At 41.3% G+C, this 15,432-nt stretch overlaps 1 protein-coding gene across 3 annotated transcripts in view; it reads left to right on the forward strand.

The window, feature by feature from the left end:
• LOC109725560 (isoamylase 1, chloroplastic) overlaps positions 6,674 to 15,432 on the forward strand; it is a 35,807-nt gene continuing 27,048 nt past the window's right edge. For 2 of the 3 annotated variants that reach the window (XM_020254799.1, XM_020254800.1), the window contains exons 1-2: positions 6,675 to 7,408; positions 8,154 to 8,336. In XM_020254799.1, coding sequence (XP_020110388.1) covers positions 7,031 to 7,408; positions 8,154 to 8,336 — 561 coding nt within the window. In that variant the 5' untranslated portion in view covers positions 6,675 to 7,030. Of the gene's footprint in view, positions 7,409 to 8,153; positions 8,337 to 15,432 lie in introns of all 3 variants that reach the window. The other variant, XM_020254801.1, reaches the window with a different exon arrangement.

Genomic DNA, 15,432 nt, shown 5'->3' on the forward strand with positions numbered 1-15,432 from the left:
AAGACTTTCTAATTCCATATTTTAGCAATTTGTTGAAAATTTAGAATTGTTTATTGAAAGAGTGGAATACTTCTTTTATTTTTTTCCCTCTAATGCAGGTTAAGCCAGTGAGGTGAAGCAATCTTTTGATCAATCGAAACATGCGCCTTCAACTCATTCATTCTGTCTAACAAAAAATATGTGATTGGAGTCATGAGACTAAACTACTTTCTTTTTTACTGTGGATGTGGATTGAAATTTATTTTTTGTGAAACTTTAAAGAAGTTATTATTTTGTACTTGGGTTTGGCTACTAAAATTTGTAGAATGATACCATTTGCTTGTGTTAGATACTTTTTTGTAAGAAACTGTGTTTGAGATTGTTATTTTTGATTGAAATGCGTGCGAGTACCGTTCATACTCTTTTGTGTTAACATGACATACCTATTTTGGCTTATTAAATTATTATTTCATTGTTAATGTATAAATCCCTGTTCATCTAATTACATGATACAATAATGTACCATAAATTCAACCTTTTGCGCCGGTATTCCTTTCTATCAAAGGAACCATAATTTTATATTTATTGATGACATTCATAAGTACTCTTGAAACTTTGCTGGCAGAATAAACTGCTACTATTGCCGGCATTTATAAGTATCTAAAACTTTGTTGGCAGCATAACCGCCACTAAAAAGGGAATGCCGACACTTGCTAGTGCCGAAAGAAGGAATAATGCTGGCACTTATGAGTGCTATCATAGATTCTTATAGCTGGTGTTGATACCAAAATTGAACCGACCTAATCCACGTATGAGCCAATAAGGACACGTGGTACACCAGGAGTCGGCAATAAGGTGTCTGAAGGACAAGAAGGCGGGAACGGTTGAAGATTGGGGCGTAACTTCCATGAGGAGTTAGCGTAACTTTCATGAGGAGTTAGTATAACTTCCACGATCATGGTTACAACCACTTCCCCCAACTACTTTCAACCAACTAATAATGTGGGCTATAAATAGTAACTTTGAAGCCTGCAATAAGGATCTTTGCCCATGCGCACAAAAGACCACCCTTATTTTTCCTGCATCTTTCTTTCTCGCATTTACTACATTCCCTAGGAGTAGTTCCTGTAACTTAGATCTTTGGAGTCTGTCTGTCCCATGGGCATCACTCCCTTATAGAATATACTTGGAGTCTGTCTGGCCCATGGGCATCACTCCCTTGTAGAATATACTTGGAGTCTGTCTGCCCCACGGGCATCACTCCCCGGTTCTTGTACTTTTCCATTTTCTATTCAATAGAAAGTCACGTTTGGCTATTCAGGTCGACCAGATTTTTGTTGTGCTAGCCATTCGGCTCATCTCCCGGCTTAATTTCCGACTTTCCCCGCATATTCGGCTCATCCAGCCGAACCGAAGAGTGAAAAGAGCTTTCGGACCCGGCTGGCTCGATCCTTCATCAGCCGAATCGCTTGATCTGTCGAAGGGCGCAAACTTCGAGGGTCACTATCCGCAGCCGTTTCTTACCCCAACGCGCTTCCCGAGAAAGATCTTTGACCGGATCAAAGGTCGGGACGATCGGCAGGCAACAATTTTTGGCACGCCCGGTGGGACACATTTTTAGGTAAATTTATATTTTATATAAATTATGGCTGATAATAACGCCATGAATTTATGTAATAGGGTTGTTCCTAGAAATTCTGGGAGTGATCAACCTAGTGATTCAGACAATGCTGGCGAATATCAAGCAGTTTTGCCAGTTGAAGGAGAAACTAGTAGACAGTCGGCTCATCAAGAGCCGAGTCTAACTTAGGCACTCGGCCAGATGAGCCGAGTCCTGCAAACTTTAGATCAAAATATCCATCAAAGTACCGCTCGACTAGACGCGGTGCTGGCCGCTATCACGGCCTATAATGAAAATATTGGTCGAATCAAATAATTATTTATCCGTAACGAGCAACCTTATGGGGGGCAACAAGGGCCCCTAAATGTGCCGGTGCAACAAAATTCCGTCACGCCGGCGGTCTCACAGGCGCAACCGCAAATGGCACCTTTCCAGGTTGTTTACAGGCCGGCGAATATAAACGCCGGCCCTCAGTCGGAGATTGCATCGGGTTTACCTCCTTTACCAGCTTATCAGCCCCAAAATGTAGGGATTAGGGCTGGGGGGCAGGCCCCTAATGATATGCAAGGAGCGAACCCTGCAATACAGAATTCTGGAGTTCCTCAAGGGCCAAATTCGGCTCAAGCACAAGCTCCGCTGTATGCTCAGATTGAGGAAGTCATTCGGAATACCTTCGGAGTAGGGGCCAGGCCGGCTATGCGGCCTATTTTTCGATCCCCGTATCCAGCAAACATAGATACAGAGCATCCGTATCCGGCAAACTGGAAAATGCCGAAGTTCGACAAGTTCTCGGGCGATGAGACCGAGAATACGGTCGAGCATATAGCCCGGTTCACGGCCCAATGTAGAGAAGCGGCCGCTGACTCATTTTTGAAACTTCGATTATTTAACACGTCGTTAACTAAAACGGCGTTTACTTGGTATACAAGTTTATCAGCCAATTCCGTCCAAGATTGGGACGAATTGGAAAGAAAATTTCATGAGCGATTCTATAGATCGGAGCCACAATTATCGGTCGCCGACTTGGCTTTATACCGACAAATGTCAGGTGAAACGGTCGAAGAGTATTTGGACCGTTTCAAAATAGCCAAAACCCGGTGCTTTATGAGAATGCCGGAATCAGAGTTCGCCAAAATGGCGTTAAATGGTCTGCATTTTAAGATAAAAGACCATTTTGAAGATAAGTATTTTTCTAACCTATTTGATCTAGGTGTTCGAGTTGCCCAATACGAGCAATTTCAGAAGAAAAGTGAGGACGATCGGCTGCAATGGAGCCGATATAAAAATCAAAGCAAAGGCAAGGAGAAATCCTTGCTAGAAGAACAGTCGGTTCAAGAAGAGCCGAGCCAATCGAGTGAAAGTGAAGAATCGGCTGATGAAGCCGAGATATAGCCACTTTCTTTAAGAAGAATTTCTTGATAGAAAAATATTCGGTTCAAGAAGAGCCGAACTAATCGAATAAAAGTAAAGAATCAGCTGATGAAGTCGAGATATATGTGGCTGGGATGATAAAGCGCCGTTTTCCTAAAGCCGACCAAGACCAGCGAAACTAAAGCTTTGGTCTCGGCTGTGCTTTTGAACAGTCGATTTGGCACCAATAGTCATCCGAATGTTCATTCAAAAGACTATTGGGAGGGGGGGGCATTGTTGATACCAAAATTGAGCCGACCTAACCCACGTATGAGTCAATAAGGACACGTGGTACACCAGGAGTCGGCAATAAGGCGCCTGAAGGACAAGAAGGCGGGAACGGTTGAAGATTGGGGCGTAACTTCCATAAGGAGTTAGCGTAACTTTTATGAGGAGTTAGTATAACTTCCACGATCATGATTACAACCACTTCCCCCAACTACTTTCAACCAACTAATAATGTGGGCTATAAATAGTAACTTTGAAGCCTGCAATAAGGGTCTTTGCCCCTGCGCACAAAAGACCACCCTTATTTTTCCTGTATCTTTCTTTTTCGCATTTACTGCTTTTCCTAGGAGTAGTTCCTGTAACTTAGATCTTTGGAGTCTGTCTGCCCCATGGGCATCACTCCCTTATAGAATATACTTGGAGTCTGTCTGCCCCATGGGCATTATTCCCTTATAGAATATACTTGGAGTCTGTCTGCGCCACGGGCATCACTCCCCGGTTCTTATACTTTTCCATTTTCTATTCAATAGAAAATCATATTCGGCTATTCAGGCCGACCAGATTTTGTGTTGTGCTAGCCATTCGGCTCATCTCCCGGCTTAATTTCCGACTTTCCCCGCATATTCGGATCATCCAGCCGAACCGAAGAGTGAAAAGAGCTTTCAGACCCGGCTAGCTCGATCCCTCGTCAGCCGAATCGCTTGATCTGTCGAAGGGCGCAAACTTCGATGGTCACTATCCGCAGCCGTTACTCACCCCGACGCGCTTTCCGAGGAAGATCTTTGACCGGGTCAAAGGTCGGGACGATCGGCAGGCAACAGTTGGCATACACAAGTGCCAGTGTTATAAAATTTACTGGCGGTTAGTAAGAAGTGCCAGCAAATTAATTATCGTCGGACTTTTAGCCGGCACTTGTGAGTGGCACAAGTAAATGCCAGTAAAAATTTTTCCTCGCACTTATTACACCTTTTCTGGCTATTTAAATTGCCACGAATAGTCCCTTTTGGTGTAGTGCCGGCGGCCCTCGGCGACAGTAACGAAGGAGGCGCCGCCTCGTCCGTCTCCACCTCCATCTCCGTCGGTGACGGAGAAAGAGAAGGAGAACTCGAAGCAAAGCCGGATGAGAAGGATCATTATATATCATTGCTGCTACTGAAAAATGATATATAATGGTCTTTTAAAGAGAAAAAAAAATTTCTTTATTTTTTTACTCTCATTCTTTATTTTTTTTTTTCTACTATCTACATTTCTGTTCGCTTTTTGGAGATGGGTGCATCTTTTTCTCCTCACCTTTACGGGCGGCGAGCACTTCCTTAACAACGACCTCATCGCTTTCGTCCCTTTTACAAGAAAAATAAAGAATCATAGAGAAAAAAAAAAAGATAATAAAATTACACTATTTTAGAGGAACATTGCACTATTTTAAAGAAAAGTTAAACTATTTGAGGAAAAAAAACAAACTTTTATGAATAAAAGTTATACTTTTTGAACGAAAGTTGCACTTTTTGGATGAAAATTATATTATTTCCCCTCTTCCTCCTCCTTTCTCTTAGTTTTCGTGCAGATGAGTTGAAGCAGTGTAATTATCGCCCGAAGAGTTCAAGTTTCGTTCAAAGTGTGCAACTTTTATTTAGAAAAGTGTAATTTTTCTTTAAAACATTGCAATGTTCCTTTGAAATAGTGTATCTTCATCATATTCTTCTTTTCTCTTAAATTCTTTATTTTTCTTATAGAAAAAAATATTTTTTTATATTTTATTATTATTATTATTATTTTATTTATTTTTTATATTTTTTTTCTTGGCTCCGCTCTTATCCGCGCTCGCTCCAAGTCCTTCTTCTCCGGTGCTGGTGTTGGTGTCTGCGTCGGCGAAGGTGGAGTAAGAGGACGCGACGCTATTTTCGTTACCGTCGTGAAGGATCGCGAAGGCGGTGGAAGGGGAGTTGAAGAGAAAAGAAAAAGAACGAGAGAAAAAAAAGGAGAGAAAGAGGATGTGACGTTACCCTCTTTACTATCGTAAAAAGTCGGGAAGACGATGAAGGAGGGTTGGAGAGAAAAAAAAAGAAGAGAGTGGCAGCACGGCCTCTGCCTAGTTGGAGGTAAGGAAGGCGGGGGTGCACGGGCAAGGGTCTAACGGGAAAAGGCGAGGCGAGCTGCCTCCGCCTTCGCCTTTGGCTCCGCCTTCGTCGCCTTCTTGGGAAAGAGAGAAAAAAAGAATGGGAGAAAAAAAAAAAGAGAAAAAAAAAGAATAAGAGTATTTCTGTCAATTTACTGAAAATCTGACTTGAATATGTAAAATCTAAAATGATGGCCTAATTTTGCAAAAACTTAAAATTAATAATTTTTTTTATACAAATTGGCCATTTATTTAATTATAATAAGGTAAAATAATAAAAATAAATATCACAACCCAATAGACGGTTCACTCTTCCCAGCGAAACAAACTTGCCCGGAGCGGCGAGAGAACAAACCTTCTGTTTCACCTAGGGGTGTCAAACGGGCCGGGCGGCCCGCGGCCCGCCCGGCCCGGCACGAGAGTGGGCCGGGCCAGGCACGGCACGAGTACTGTAGCGTGCCGTGCCGGCCCGGCCCGACCAATTGAATCGGGTCGTGCTGGGCCTTGGTCCCGCGGCCCGATGGCCCGGCACGGCCCGGCACGACACGGGCCTGGGCCGTGCCGGGCCAGAGAGGGTACCCCGGCCCGGCACGGCACGGCACGGCCCGGCCCGTGTGGCCCTGCCGGGCCATACACTGTAGCATGCCTTATGGGCTGTTGCTTGGGGCTCTCCCAAGGATCTTTGGGCTTGGACTAAAATGTCCTTCCCAACAGTCAAAATTTTGACTGTTGGGAGGGTATTTTGGTCCAAAAGATTTAAATTTTAATATTTTTATAAATATCTTACTTTATGAATTTGAAATTTTAAGGTTATAATTATTTTTTTTAAATATCAATTTCTCTTAAATAATAAAAAAGTATTAAAATAATTTTTTCTGAAAAAAAATTCTATGAAAAAAAAAACTGTGGAAGGAGAAAAAAAGAAAGGGCCTGGTAGCCTGGCAGGCTGGCACGAAGCCGGCCGGCCCGGCACGGCCCGTGTGGCGGGCGGCGAGCCGGGCCGTTTCTACTTCATGGAAACGGGCCGGCACGGCACGGCCCGGATTAAGAACCGGGTCGGGCGGCCGACATTGCCCGATTTGGCCCGGAAAATGTGGGCCGTGCAGCCGGCACGGCCCACATTACATCCTCTAGTTTCACCCGGTCAATTCCTCCACCTTCGAGTCCGTCGTTCTACACTTCTCCACCGTACACCTGCACAGCAGTCAAAGCCGGTTCGCACGAGGACAGCGCCTCGACGTCATCGCGGGGCCCCACTGTACGCGCGGTCCGTTTAGCGTGCTCGCCCACGCCGTTCACGCTGGGGGGCGGAGGGCGGGGGGGGGGGTGACACCCGACGATAAAGCGGAGAGCGGCGTCTCTGGCCCGAAACATCGACGGTGTAGTCGCCCCAACGCACTACGCGCGAACACACTCTCCTATCTTCTCTCTCTCTCTCTATATATATATATATATATTCTATATATATATATATACATATATAAAGCCACCCTCCCTCTCTCTTTCTCACTCGAAACGCTCACTCGAATACCCCATGCACTTTTTCGAATTTCTCCACTTCCCGATAATGGCGAATTAGGGTTCTTCCCCGATAACCCTAACCCCTAATCTCATCTCCTCCATCCGACCTCTTCTTCCCCCCATAATTTAGATCGTTCGGCTCCTCGATCTCGTCCATGGAACTCGCCGCGGCGGCGGCGGCGGCGTCGCGCGGCCTCTACGTGGCGCCCGGTGCTATCGCTTTACGGGGCAAATGGGGGCGGCTGGGAGCGTATCCGAGGAAGGATTGTGATCGGACTGAGAAATCGGGGACTGCGGTGGCGATTTCGGGGGATTCGAGTAGGAGGATGGAGTCTCTTGTGAGCAATGTGAGCAGGGGAGGAGTGGAGATGGCATTGGTGGAGCGGCGGGGATCAGTGGTAGTGAAGGTGCTCCCGGGGAGGCCAGCGCCGCTCGGCGCTACCGCCTGCGAGGGCGGTGTCAATTTCGCTATTTATTCCGGCAGCGCTACTGCTGCCGCGCTCTGCCTCTTCACCCTCGCCGATCTAAAAGCAGTAATCTTTCTATGTTTACTTCTGCGTTTAGTTGCTTGTTCGGGGCTTATTTAGCTTATTTGGGCGTTTAATGTGCGAGCAATATTACCAGTACACTCTAGTGGAGTGTACATTTTACTGCCACTCCATTTAAGGACTATTATTAATTCTTTACATGTCACATAATCTTTTTTCTTTACTTTTACTAAAACTCATTTGAATTTTTTTTGAATCCTAGGATACACCCCCTCTTGCAGTGTACAAGTAGAATTTCTCCGTGTGAGCTTTTGTGTTAAAGTTTGATGAAGCCCCTTATCTCTAGGGCGTTTTGAAATAGACTCCTCAACTGCTTTTCTTTTGGTTGACAACCTTCTTAACTATTGATTCTTTTGATTTAAGTTATTTTATCAATTAAATTGGTAATTTTGTTGAATCTGATGATAATTGCATTTTGGGATGTCAAATAAACTTTAAAAATAAAAAAGAATGAGGGAAAATCATGAAGCGTACTTGAAATCTATTTGATTATGATTTATGTCATTGTGTCTTATTTTAAACATCTCAATAAGCTTATACAAGAAACTATCTTTGATGCATAATCAAAATAAAGTGCATTTTAGTATGCACTTGCAACATGCAACCAATGGCTATGCTTCTTTTGGACCAAATAATACTTCCAGCTTTGTCTTAGCCAGTGTGCTTAGTGGAAGATTTATATTTCCTCTCGAACTTATTTAGTATTTTCTGTTCCAATTTTTTGGTGCAGAATAATGTGACAGAGCTGATTCCTCTTGATCCTGTAGTCAACAAAACTGGGAATACTTGGCATGTTTTCCTTCAAGGCGAATTTCAGGACATGCTATATGGCTACAAGTTTGATGGAAAGTTTTCACCTGAAGAAGGACACTACTTCGACTATTCTCGGGTTGTGCTAGATCCTTATGCTAAGGTTGTTTTTTGCCTGCAATTTCTCAAGTACATTTACCTTAGAATTTATTTTCATTCATTATAGCAAGAAGTTTCAATTTTATGGTTGGAGAATTATAGATATACACATATATACATATATTGATATATGGAAGTAAACAAGAGAGTTTAACTTCCGCATCCTTTTCGGCAATGGGGAATTTGAATTGATGATCCAGACTGTTAAGCTTGCTCTAGGCCATTTGAACTTCTTAAGTTTTACATTTCGTGATTCTATGACATCATTTGCCTAGTATTTGAATGGTCTCAAAATTAATAATTTCTAAATTCAATTGCATTCTCCGCTCCAATCACTGTTTTGTTTCCGTTAATTTCTAAATTCAATCGCATTCTCAGCTCCAATCACTGTTTTGTTTCTGTATGTTCCCAATTTATCCACTGGGTCAATCTAGTTGGTTCTTTGTGTCCAGCTTGGGCATAATATATATATATATATATATAGAAGGAGGTCTTGTGTGCTATTAGGAGCACGGAGGTCTCCGTGCTCTTAAGCCGTTTTCGATCATGGAGCTTCCGAATCGACGATCGGCTTCGTTAGACTTGAATACTTGATCTAGCGTATTTGAAGTATCTAGAAAATAAATTTTGCGATTTTTCGATATCATTTACCTAGCGATCGAAACTTTTCAAAATCAACGACCGAAAATAAGTCTCAAAAAAAGTGGTGATATAGCACTAAAATTTTCGATCAGAGATATTGATCTTACTGTAAATAGTATAAAAAATTTTCTATTAAAATTTTATTTGATTTGAATACTTCTACACTGTTAAACTTGCAAATGATATACTCTCTCTCTCTCTCTCTCTCTCTCTCTCTCTCCAGAACACACGATAATCCTCGTGCCTCCAGAGGCATGAGGATTTGGCAAAAGCTACTACCTCGAAAGGTTAGTTGCTAGCCGAGGCAATTTTAACTAGATCGTATAAACTTAATAGATTTTTTATTTAAAATATTAAAAAGCTATAGTAATTAAATAGATAATTTATATTTTAATATATTTGTAGTAAGAGATTTCGAATTCGAAATCTTCATGTTACCAACAAAATATATCATAGTATCATCCAGAACACACGATAATCAACGTCACTACGGAGGTACGAGGATTCGGTAAAAACTAAATCAAGGAAGATTAACTGTTAGCCGAAACAATCGGAACGTAGATCTGCACTAAACCTTACAGATCTTGAATTCGAAAATCGCATAAAACCAACAATAGTATAATGAATCGCTAGCTTTCCTAAGTTTTAGTTATTAAAAATTACCAACTANCTCTCTCTCTCTCTATATATATATATATATATATATATATATATATATATATAGAATTAGGCTGGAATACTATCAATAGCACCAAGCTATTTGTGCTATTAGTTTTTTAGCCCTTGGATTGAGAAATGTGTGGTTAGGATGATGTAGGCCCCCTAGGGTTGAGTGAGTGGCTGGTTGAATAGTATAATCTAACGGATAAAAATAATTAAAGGGTTAAATCTAACGGTGGAAAACACGATAGCACCAAATCCTTGGTGCTATCGATAGCATCCCAGTCGAACTCTATATATATAGTATTTTTATGAGTATAGAGCCCTTCGTACTCATAAGTTGTTTTTGATGATGGAGCTTCCGAATTGACGATCCACTCCGTTAAATATAATCCATAGTATTTGAATCTTCTAAAAATAAATTTCGTAATTTTCTTGAAATCATAATAAAGTCCATCAATTTAAGATCAGAGTTTTTTATCATTATCTAGATAGTAAATAGAATTTTCTGTCAAAGATTCAACTGATTTCGATTCTTTTACACCATTAAACTAGCAAGTATCCCTTACCGGCTGTTAAAAATTGTCACTTTGAGATTTTTTGATCGCAAGGTAAATGATGTTAGAAAATTATAAAATTTGATTTCTAGAAGTTTTAAATGCTCTAGATAACATTTAACGGTATGGATCGTTGATTCGGAAGTTCTATCATTGAAAACGACTTATGAGTACGAAGATGATCGTACTTATAAGAGTATATTAGCCGGACTCTCTCTCTCTCTCTTTATATATATATATATATATAGGCTGGGGCTACTATACTCATATGAGTATAGAGCCCTTTGTACTCATAACTTTTTGGCCGTTCAGATGAAAAAATGTGCGGTTGGGATGAAAGTGGTTACGGTTAGGTTGATAGTGGGCCCCCTAGGGTTGAGTGGGTGTTTGGTTGAATAGTATAATCTAACGGATGAAAATGATTAAAGGGNAAAAGCAATTGGTGCCAATTTCATGAATTGGTACCAATTATTATTCTATTTAAATGCTAGGATGGGAAGAAGAAGAAGGAGTAGAAGAAGAAGGGAGAAGAAGCAGCGGCCGCTCCCGCCGCCGCCGTCGCTGCCGCCGCTGCCGCTTGGGAGAGAGAAAGAAAAGGAGGAAGAAGGAGAGGGAGAAGGGAAAAGAGGGAAGAAGGAGAGGGAGAAGGAGAAGGGAGAAAAAGTAGCGGCCGCTCCCTCTTCTACGCTGCCGCCGCCGCTTGGGAGAGGGAGAGGGAGAAGAAGAAGGAGAGGGAGAAAGAAAAGGAGAAGGAGAAGGAGAAGGGAGAAGAAGCAGCGGCCGCTTCCTTCTCTACGCCGCCGCCGCGCGCCGCCGCGTGCCGCTGCTTGGGAAAGGGGGAAGTAGAAAGAGAAGGGAGAAGGAGAGGGAGAAGGAGAGGAAGAAGGAGAAGGGAAAAAAAGAAGGAGAGTAAGAAAGAGAAGGGAGAAGAAACAGCGGCCGCTCGAGCTGGGCGCGGCAACGGCGGTAGGCGAGGCCGCCGGGCTTCTCCTTCTCTTTCTCTTTCTCTCCCCCTTCTACGAAAACCTCCCTATATAAACACTCCCGTTTTACCAGTAAAGTGTACTTTTGACAATTTTTTATTTGTCAAGAGATTGTCTACAATTAGTCTACCTGTATAGACGTATTGAAATCTGAAAACGTCCTTATTGAATACCTCAAAAGCAAAAGGTCCCTATAAAGGCGTTAACTGATACAAACGTCCCTGGACATACGTAAATTGGGATATATATATATATATCTATATATATATATATATATATATATATATATATATATATATATATATATATGACCATATGATAGCCATCGTAACTCCGGAGGCACGATGGTTCAACATAAATTACTACGCCGAAGTTTTAGCTGCTAGCCGAGATAATCTGAACTAGATGTGATAACTTTCATATACCTTTGATTTAAAGTATTAAAAAGCCATAGTAAATGGACAGTTTGCTCATCAGATTTTCATTTGCACAGTGCGGGGCCCCAGATAAATACTAATATTTAGTGACACCTTCACGGGTTAAAAAAAAAATTATTTTTTTTGGACTGGGGGTCTCATACGGTCTAGGCGGTGTTTATATCCCTCAGGTGATAAGTGTGCCTGTCTCAGAGGGGATATAAACGTGCCGTAGCGTGTTCATGTTATATGTGTTTTGTCCTATGTTGGTGGTAGATACTTGTATGTGTATAAGTAGGTGATAAGTGTAAGTATAAGTCTTAAATAGGTATTTAGGTGTTGTTAATCAAATTTTACAAAGGATGGGCCTTTGAGCAAAACTTTATGATTCAGTACTTTTGGTTTTTTTGGAAAATTTTTAACAAAAGGTGTGCTTTTATAAAAAGAAAAATTTTGAGCGATGGTGCTCCCCATCTTTTGGTAAAAGTCAAACGTTCTTAGTGTTTAGGAATAATGTAAGTATTTTAGGGTTAATAAGTTAATTGTCCTTTATGACTTAGTATTTACGACAGATTCAATAAATAACTTCCTTTGACTCAAATTCTCAAATTTGGTTTATTGCCCTACCACCGAGATGACTAGCGATTCATGCGAGGAGTGCTAGGCAGGGTGATCCTGGGCGTTGAGTGGACATTACCCTCACCCCCCACTCTTGTACATGTGTACAGAGGCGAGAGTCACCCATGGCGTTCGGCTGCTCCCGTTCCCATGAGTGGTTAGTGCCTCCTATTGTTGTTCATCTCTATCTATTATCATTATGTCATCGTTACTATTTGTTTCTTGCTCTATATATATGTATACTTAGTGATGGCGATGACATACGTACGTAGTTAACCTGCTCTTCAGGTTTTATGGATTAGTCTTTGGATCGGGACAACCAGGCGTGCCGTCTGGATTTCGGACACGGTGATGATGAGATGGACGTATATTGGGTTCCATCGGATACCCGAGTGCTCAACCGTGTGGGTTGGTGCAAAGGCCTTTTCTTGTGGGAGAACGCTACCTAGTCTGGCGACCACAAGCACTTTACGTGTGTTCATAGCCCGCTAGTTACCACTATACGAGTTATTAGTTGGCAGCCGTTAGTCGGCTGTTAGGATGGGGAGTCCCATATGGCTGGCATATCCAGTAGTTTATCAGGTTGGCTGGTTCATCCAGAGCTATTGTTACGTCATTCGGCTGGCTTATCTAGTGTCTATGCTCTATATTCTTGGTTGGTTGATCCAGTGTTATGGTTTACGTTGAGTGACTGGCTGATCCAGTAGTTAGAGTATTTATTAGTGTTTTGGCGAGATGAAGATTTGTACTATGTTATATACGTTTTGTCGATTCATCTCATTATTTCTTTGTACCATATCCAGGATCCGAGTTATATATTATACGGTCTATTAGTTGTTCTTTCTCACTTCCCTTACAGTGTCTCGCACGTGGTGACATGGCTGAAACCCAGCTTCATGGGTGGACATGCATATGTATCTACATTAACAATAGGTTGAGACAATATATCAACATGAGAAAGTTTAATAAAACCAACATATACATTAAAAAAAAATAAGTTACACAACAATAGAAACATTGACAAGCAATTACACGTCTAACCGAACTCCATAAATTTATAAACATATAATATAGCTTATAGGCTTAGTATTACGATTAAAAATAGTTTGACTAGTTGCACAGCATACTCTCACTATTCACTTCACGTTTTCAACGAAACATGCGCAACCCTACCAATCTTCACTCAAAGCCTTCATTTTCACAGTAGCCGTGTTTGGCCCAAACTTTAGCGTATGGCCATGAGTGGAGACGATCCCCGACTTTAACTTTACAACTTTTAATCACAAAAATCTCCCAATTTTACGTTAATAAACATTTTATATTTTCTAACAGTCCTTAACGGCAGGGACATATCTGCATAACTTTAGACTTTTGCAGGGATAACTTATGGAGTTTCCATTTTGCAGGGATATTTTCGCAATTGACTATGTTTGCAGGGACCTGTATGCATTTAACCCTATATATATATATAGGCTCCTATAATATCTATAGTACCGAAGCTCTGGTACTATGGTCTCGTTTTCGATCATAGGATGTTCAAATCAACGATCCGCACTGTTAAAACTGATATAGGGTATTTGAAGTTTTTAGGAATAAAATTTTATATTTTTTTGATATAGTTTACCTACTATATCAAAAGATTGTTCTAGTAGCGTCGTTCTATATATATAGTTCACCTACTATACTATTGATAGTAAAGAAATAGTGCTTACTACCTACTTTCTAGTCCTTTGATTATAAAGGAATAGTGTTTACTACCTACTGTTTAGCCCTAGGATTAATACTATTCCACCTACCACTACTAAACCCAAGGCATCCAAGGGCTATAAAATAGGTAGTAAATACTATTCCTTTACTATCAATAGCATTTTAGCTCCACTCATATATATATATAGAATTGAGCTCCTATGCTTTTAAAAGTATCAAGTTATTGGTGCTTTTAGATTTTCGGTCCTTGGATTAAGGGATGTGTGGTTAGGATGATAGTGGTCCCCTAGGATTGAGTCGGTGGTTGGTTGAATAGTATGATTTGACGGATGGAAATAGTCAAAGGTGTAGATCTAATGGCGAAAATGTCACGCCCCGAGCCCCGCCTATTTGGTCGGATTCGGGGACGCCAACAGATTGCTGAACGGACAGGGTCCAAGGCGTCACAATCCATACAATGCGCGAGGTTCCAACCATGCACAACATTCAAACAAGGATTGCATAAGAAAGGTACCAAAAACATAAACACTATGCTATTACAAGCATTCAACTCACATTCACATTACATATTACATTCTCAATTCTTTTTTTAGCTTCCAAATACAATCTAGCTTTAACAAGATTATTACAACTTGGTTCTTTTCTTTTCACATCCCTACGTTAAGCTGACTCAGGGTACTGCTATCTCTGATCTCAGTGGTAGGGCGCTATCTACAGAGCTACGCCCTTTCTTCGCGCCGCCGCGCTGCTCGCATGTGAACCTGAAACCCCCAAAACCACGTGGGGTGAGAACTGTATAAATATAGTTCTCAGTGGGTACGACCACCCAAGAAAAGAGCTCGACCCACCAGGTCCAAAGGAGGCACTGCAAACATGTTAGTCCAACATATATATATACAACATATAATTCATGTTCATGCCTCACAACATGTAACTATGTGTTACGATATATTTTATCTATATTAGGATGTTACGATATATTAGGATATTGTGTTTTATTGCCTTATATAGAGTAGTATCATTGCCTTCTATAGAGTAGGATTATGTAGTATGTAATCCTAGTTATACTCTTACTATAGTAGTCATTGTTACTATAGTAAGACAATCTCTTGTACTATATATATTCATTAATACAACTCAAGAGGGTATGCACTTTAGCCCTTCTTTCATGGTATCAGAGCGGGAACCCTAATGTGGGGATATCGATCCATAGCCACCATCCACCATTAATCTCACATTTTTCTATAGGTGTCTTTTCTTTTGTTTTTCTATCTTCCCAGTGCTGCTACAGTACTGCTACAGTATCATCGCTACAGTACTAGCGCTACAGTACCGGCGCTACAGTAACAGCGCTACAGTTCTGCTACAGTATTTTCAGCCTTTCTGTGATTTCTTTTTGCTCCTATTCATTAATACAACTCAAGAGGGTATGCACTTTAGCCCTTCTTTCACTATGCAACTTATGCAAGTAATTTACTTGATTCTACTCTTTATCATTTGTCATTCTTTATCATTTA

The sequence above is a fragment of the Ananas comosus genome, linkage group 20 (assembly GCF_001540865.1).
Source record: "Ananas comosus cultivar F153 linkage group 20, ASM154086v1, whole genome shotgun sequence".
Lineage (NCBI taxonomy): Eukaryota > Viridiplantae > Streptophyta > Magnoliopsida > Poales > Bromeliaceae > Ananas > Ananas comosus.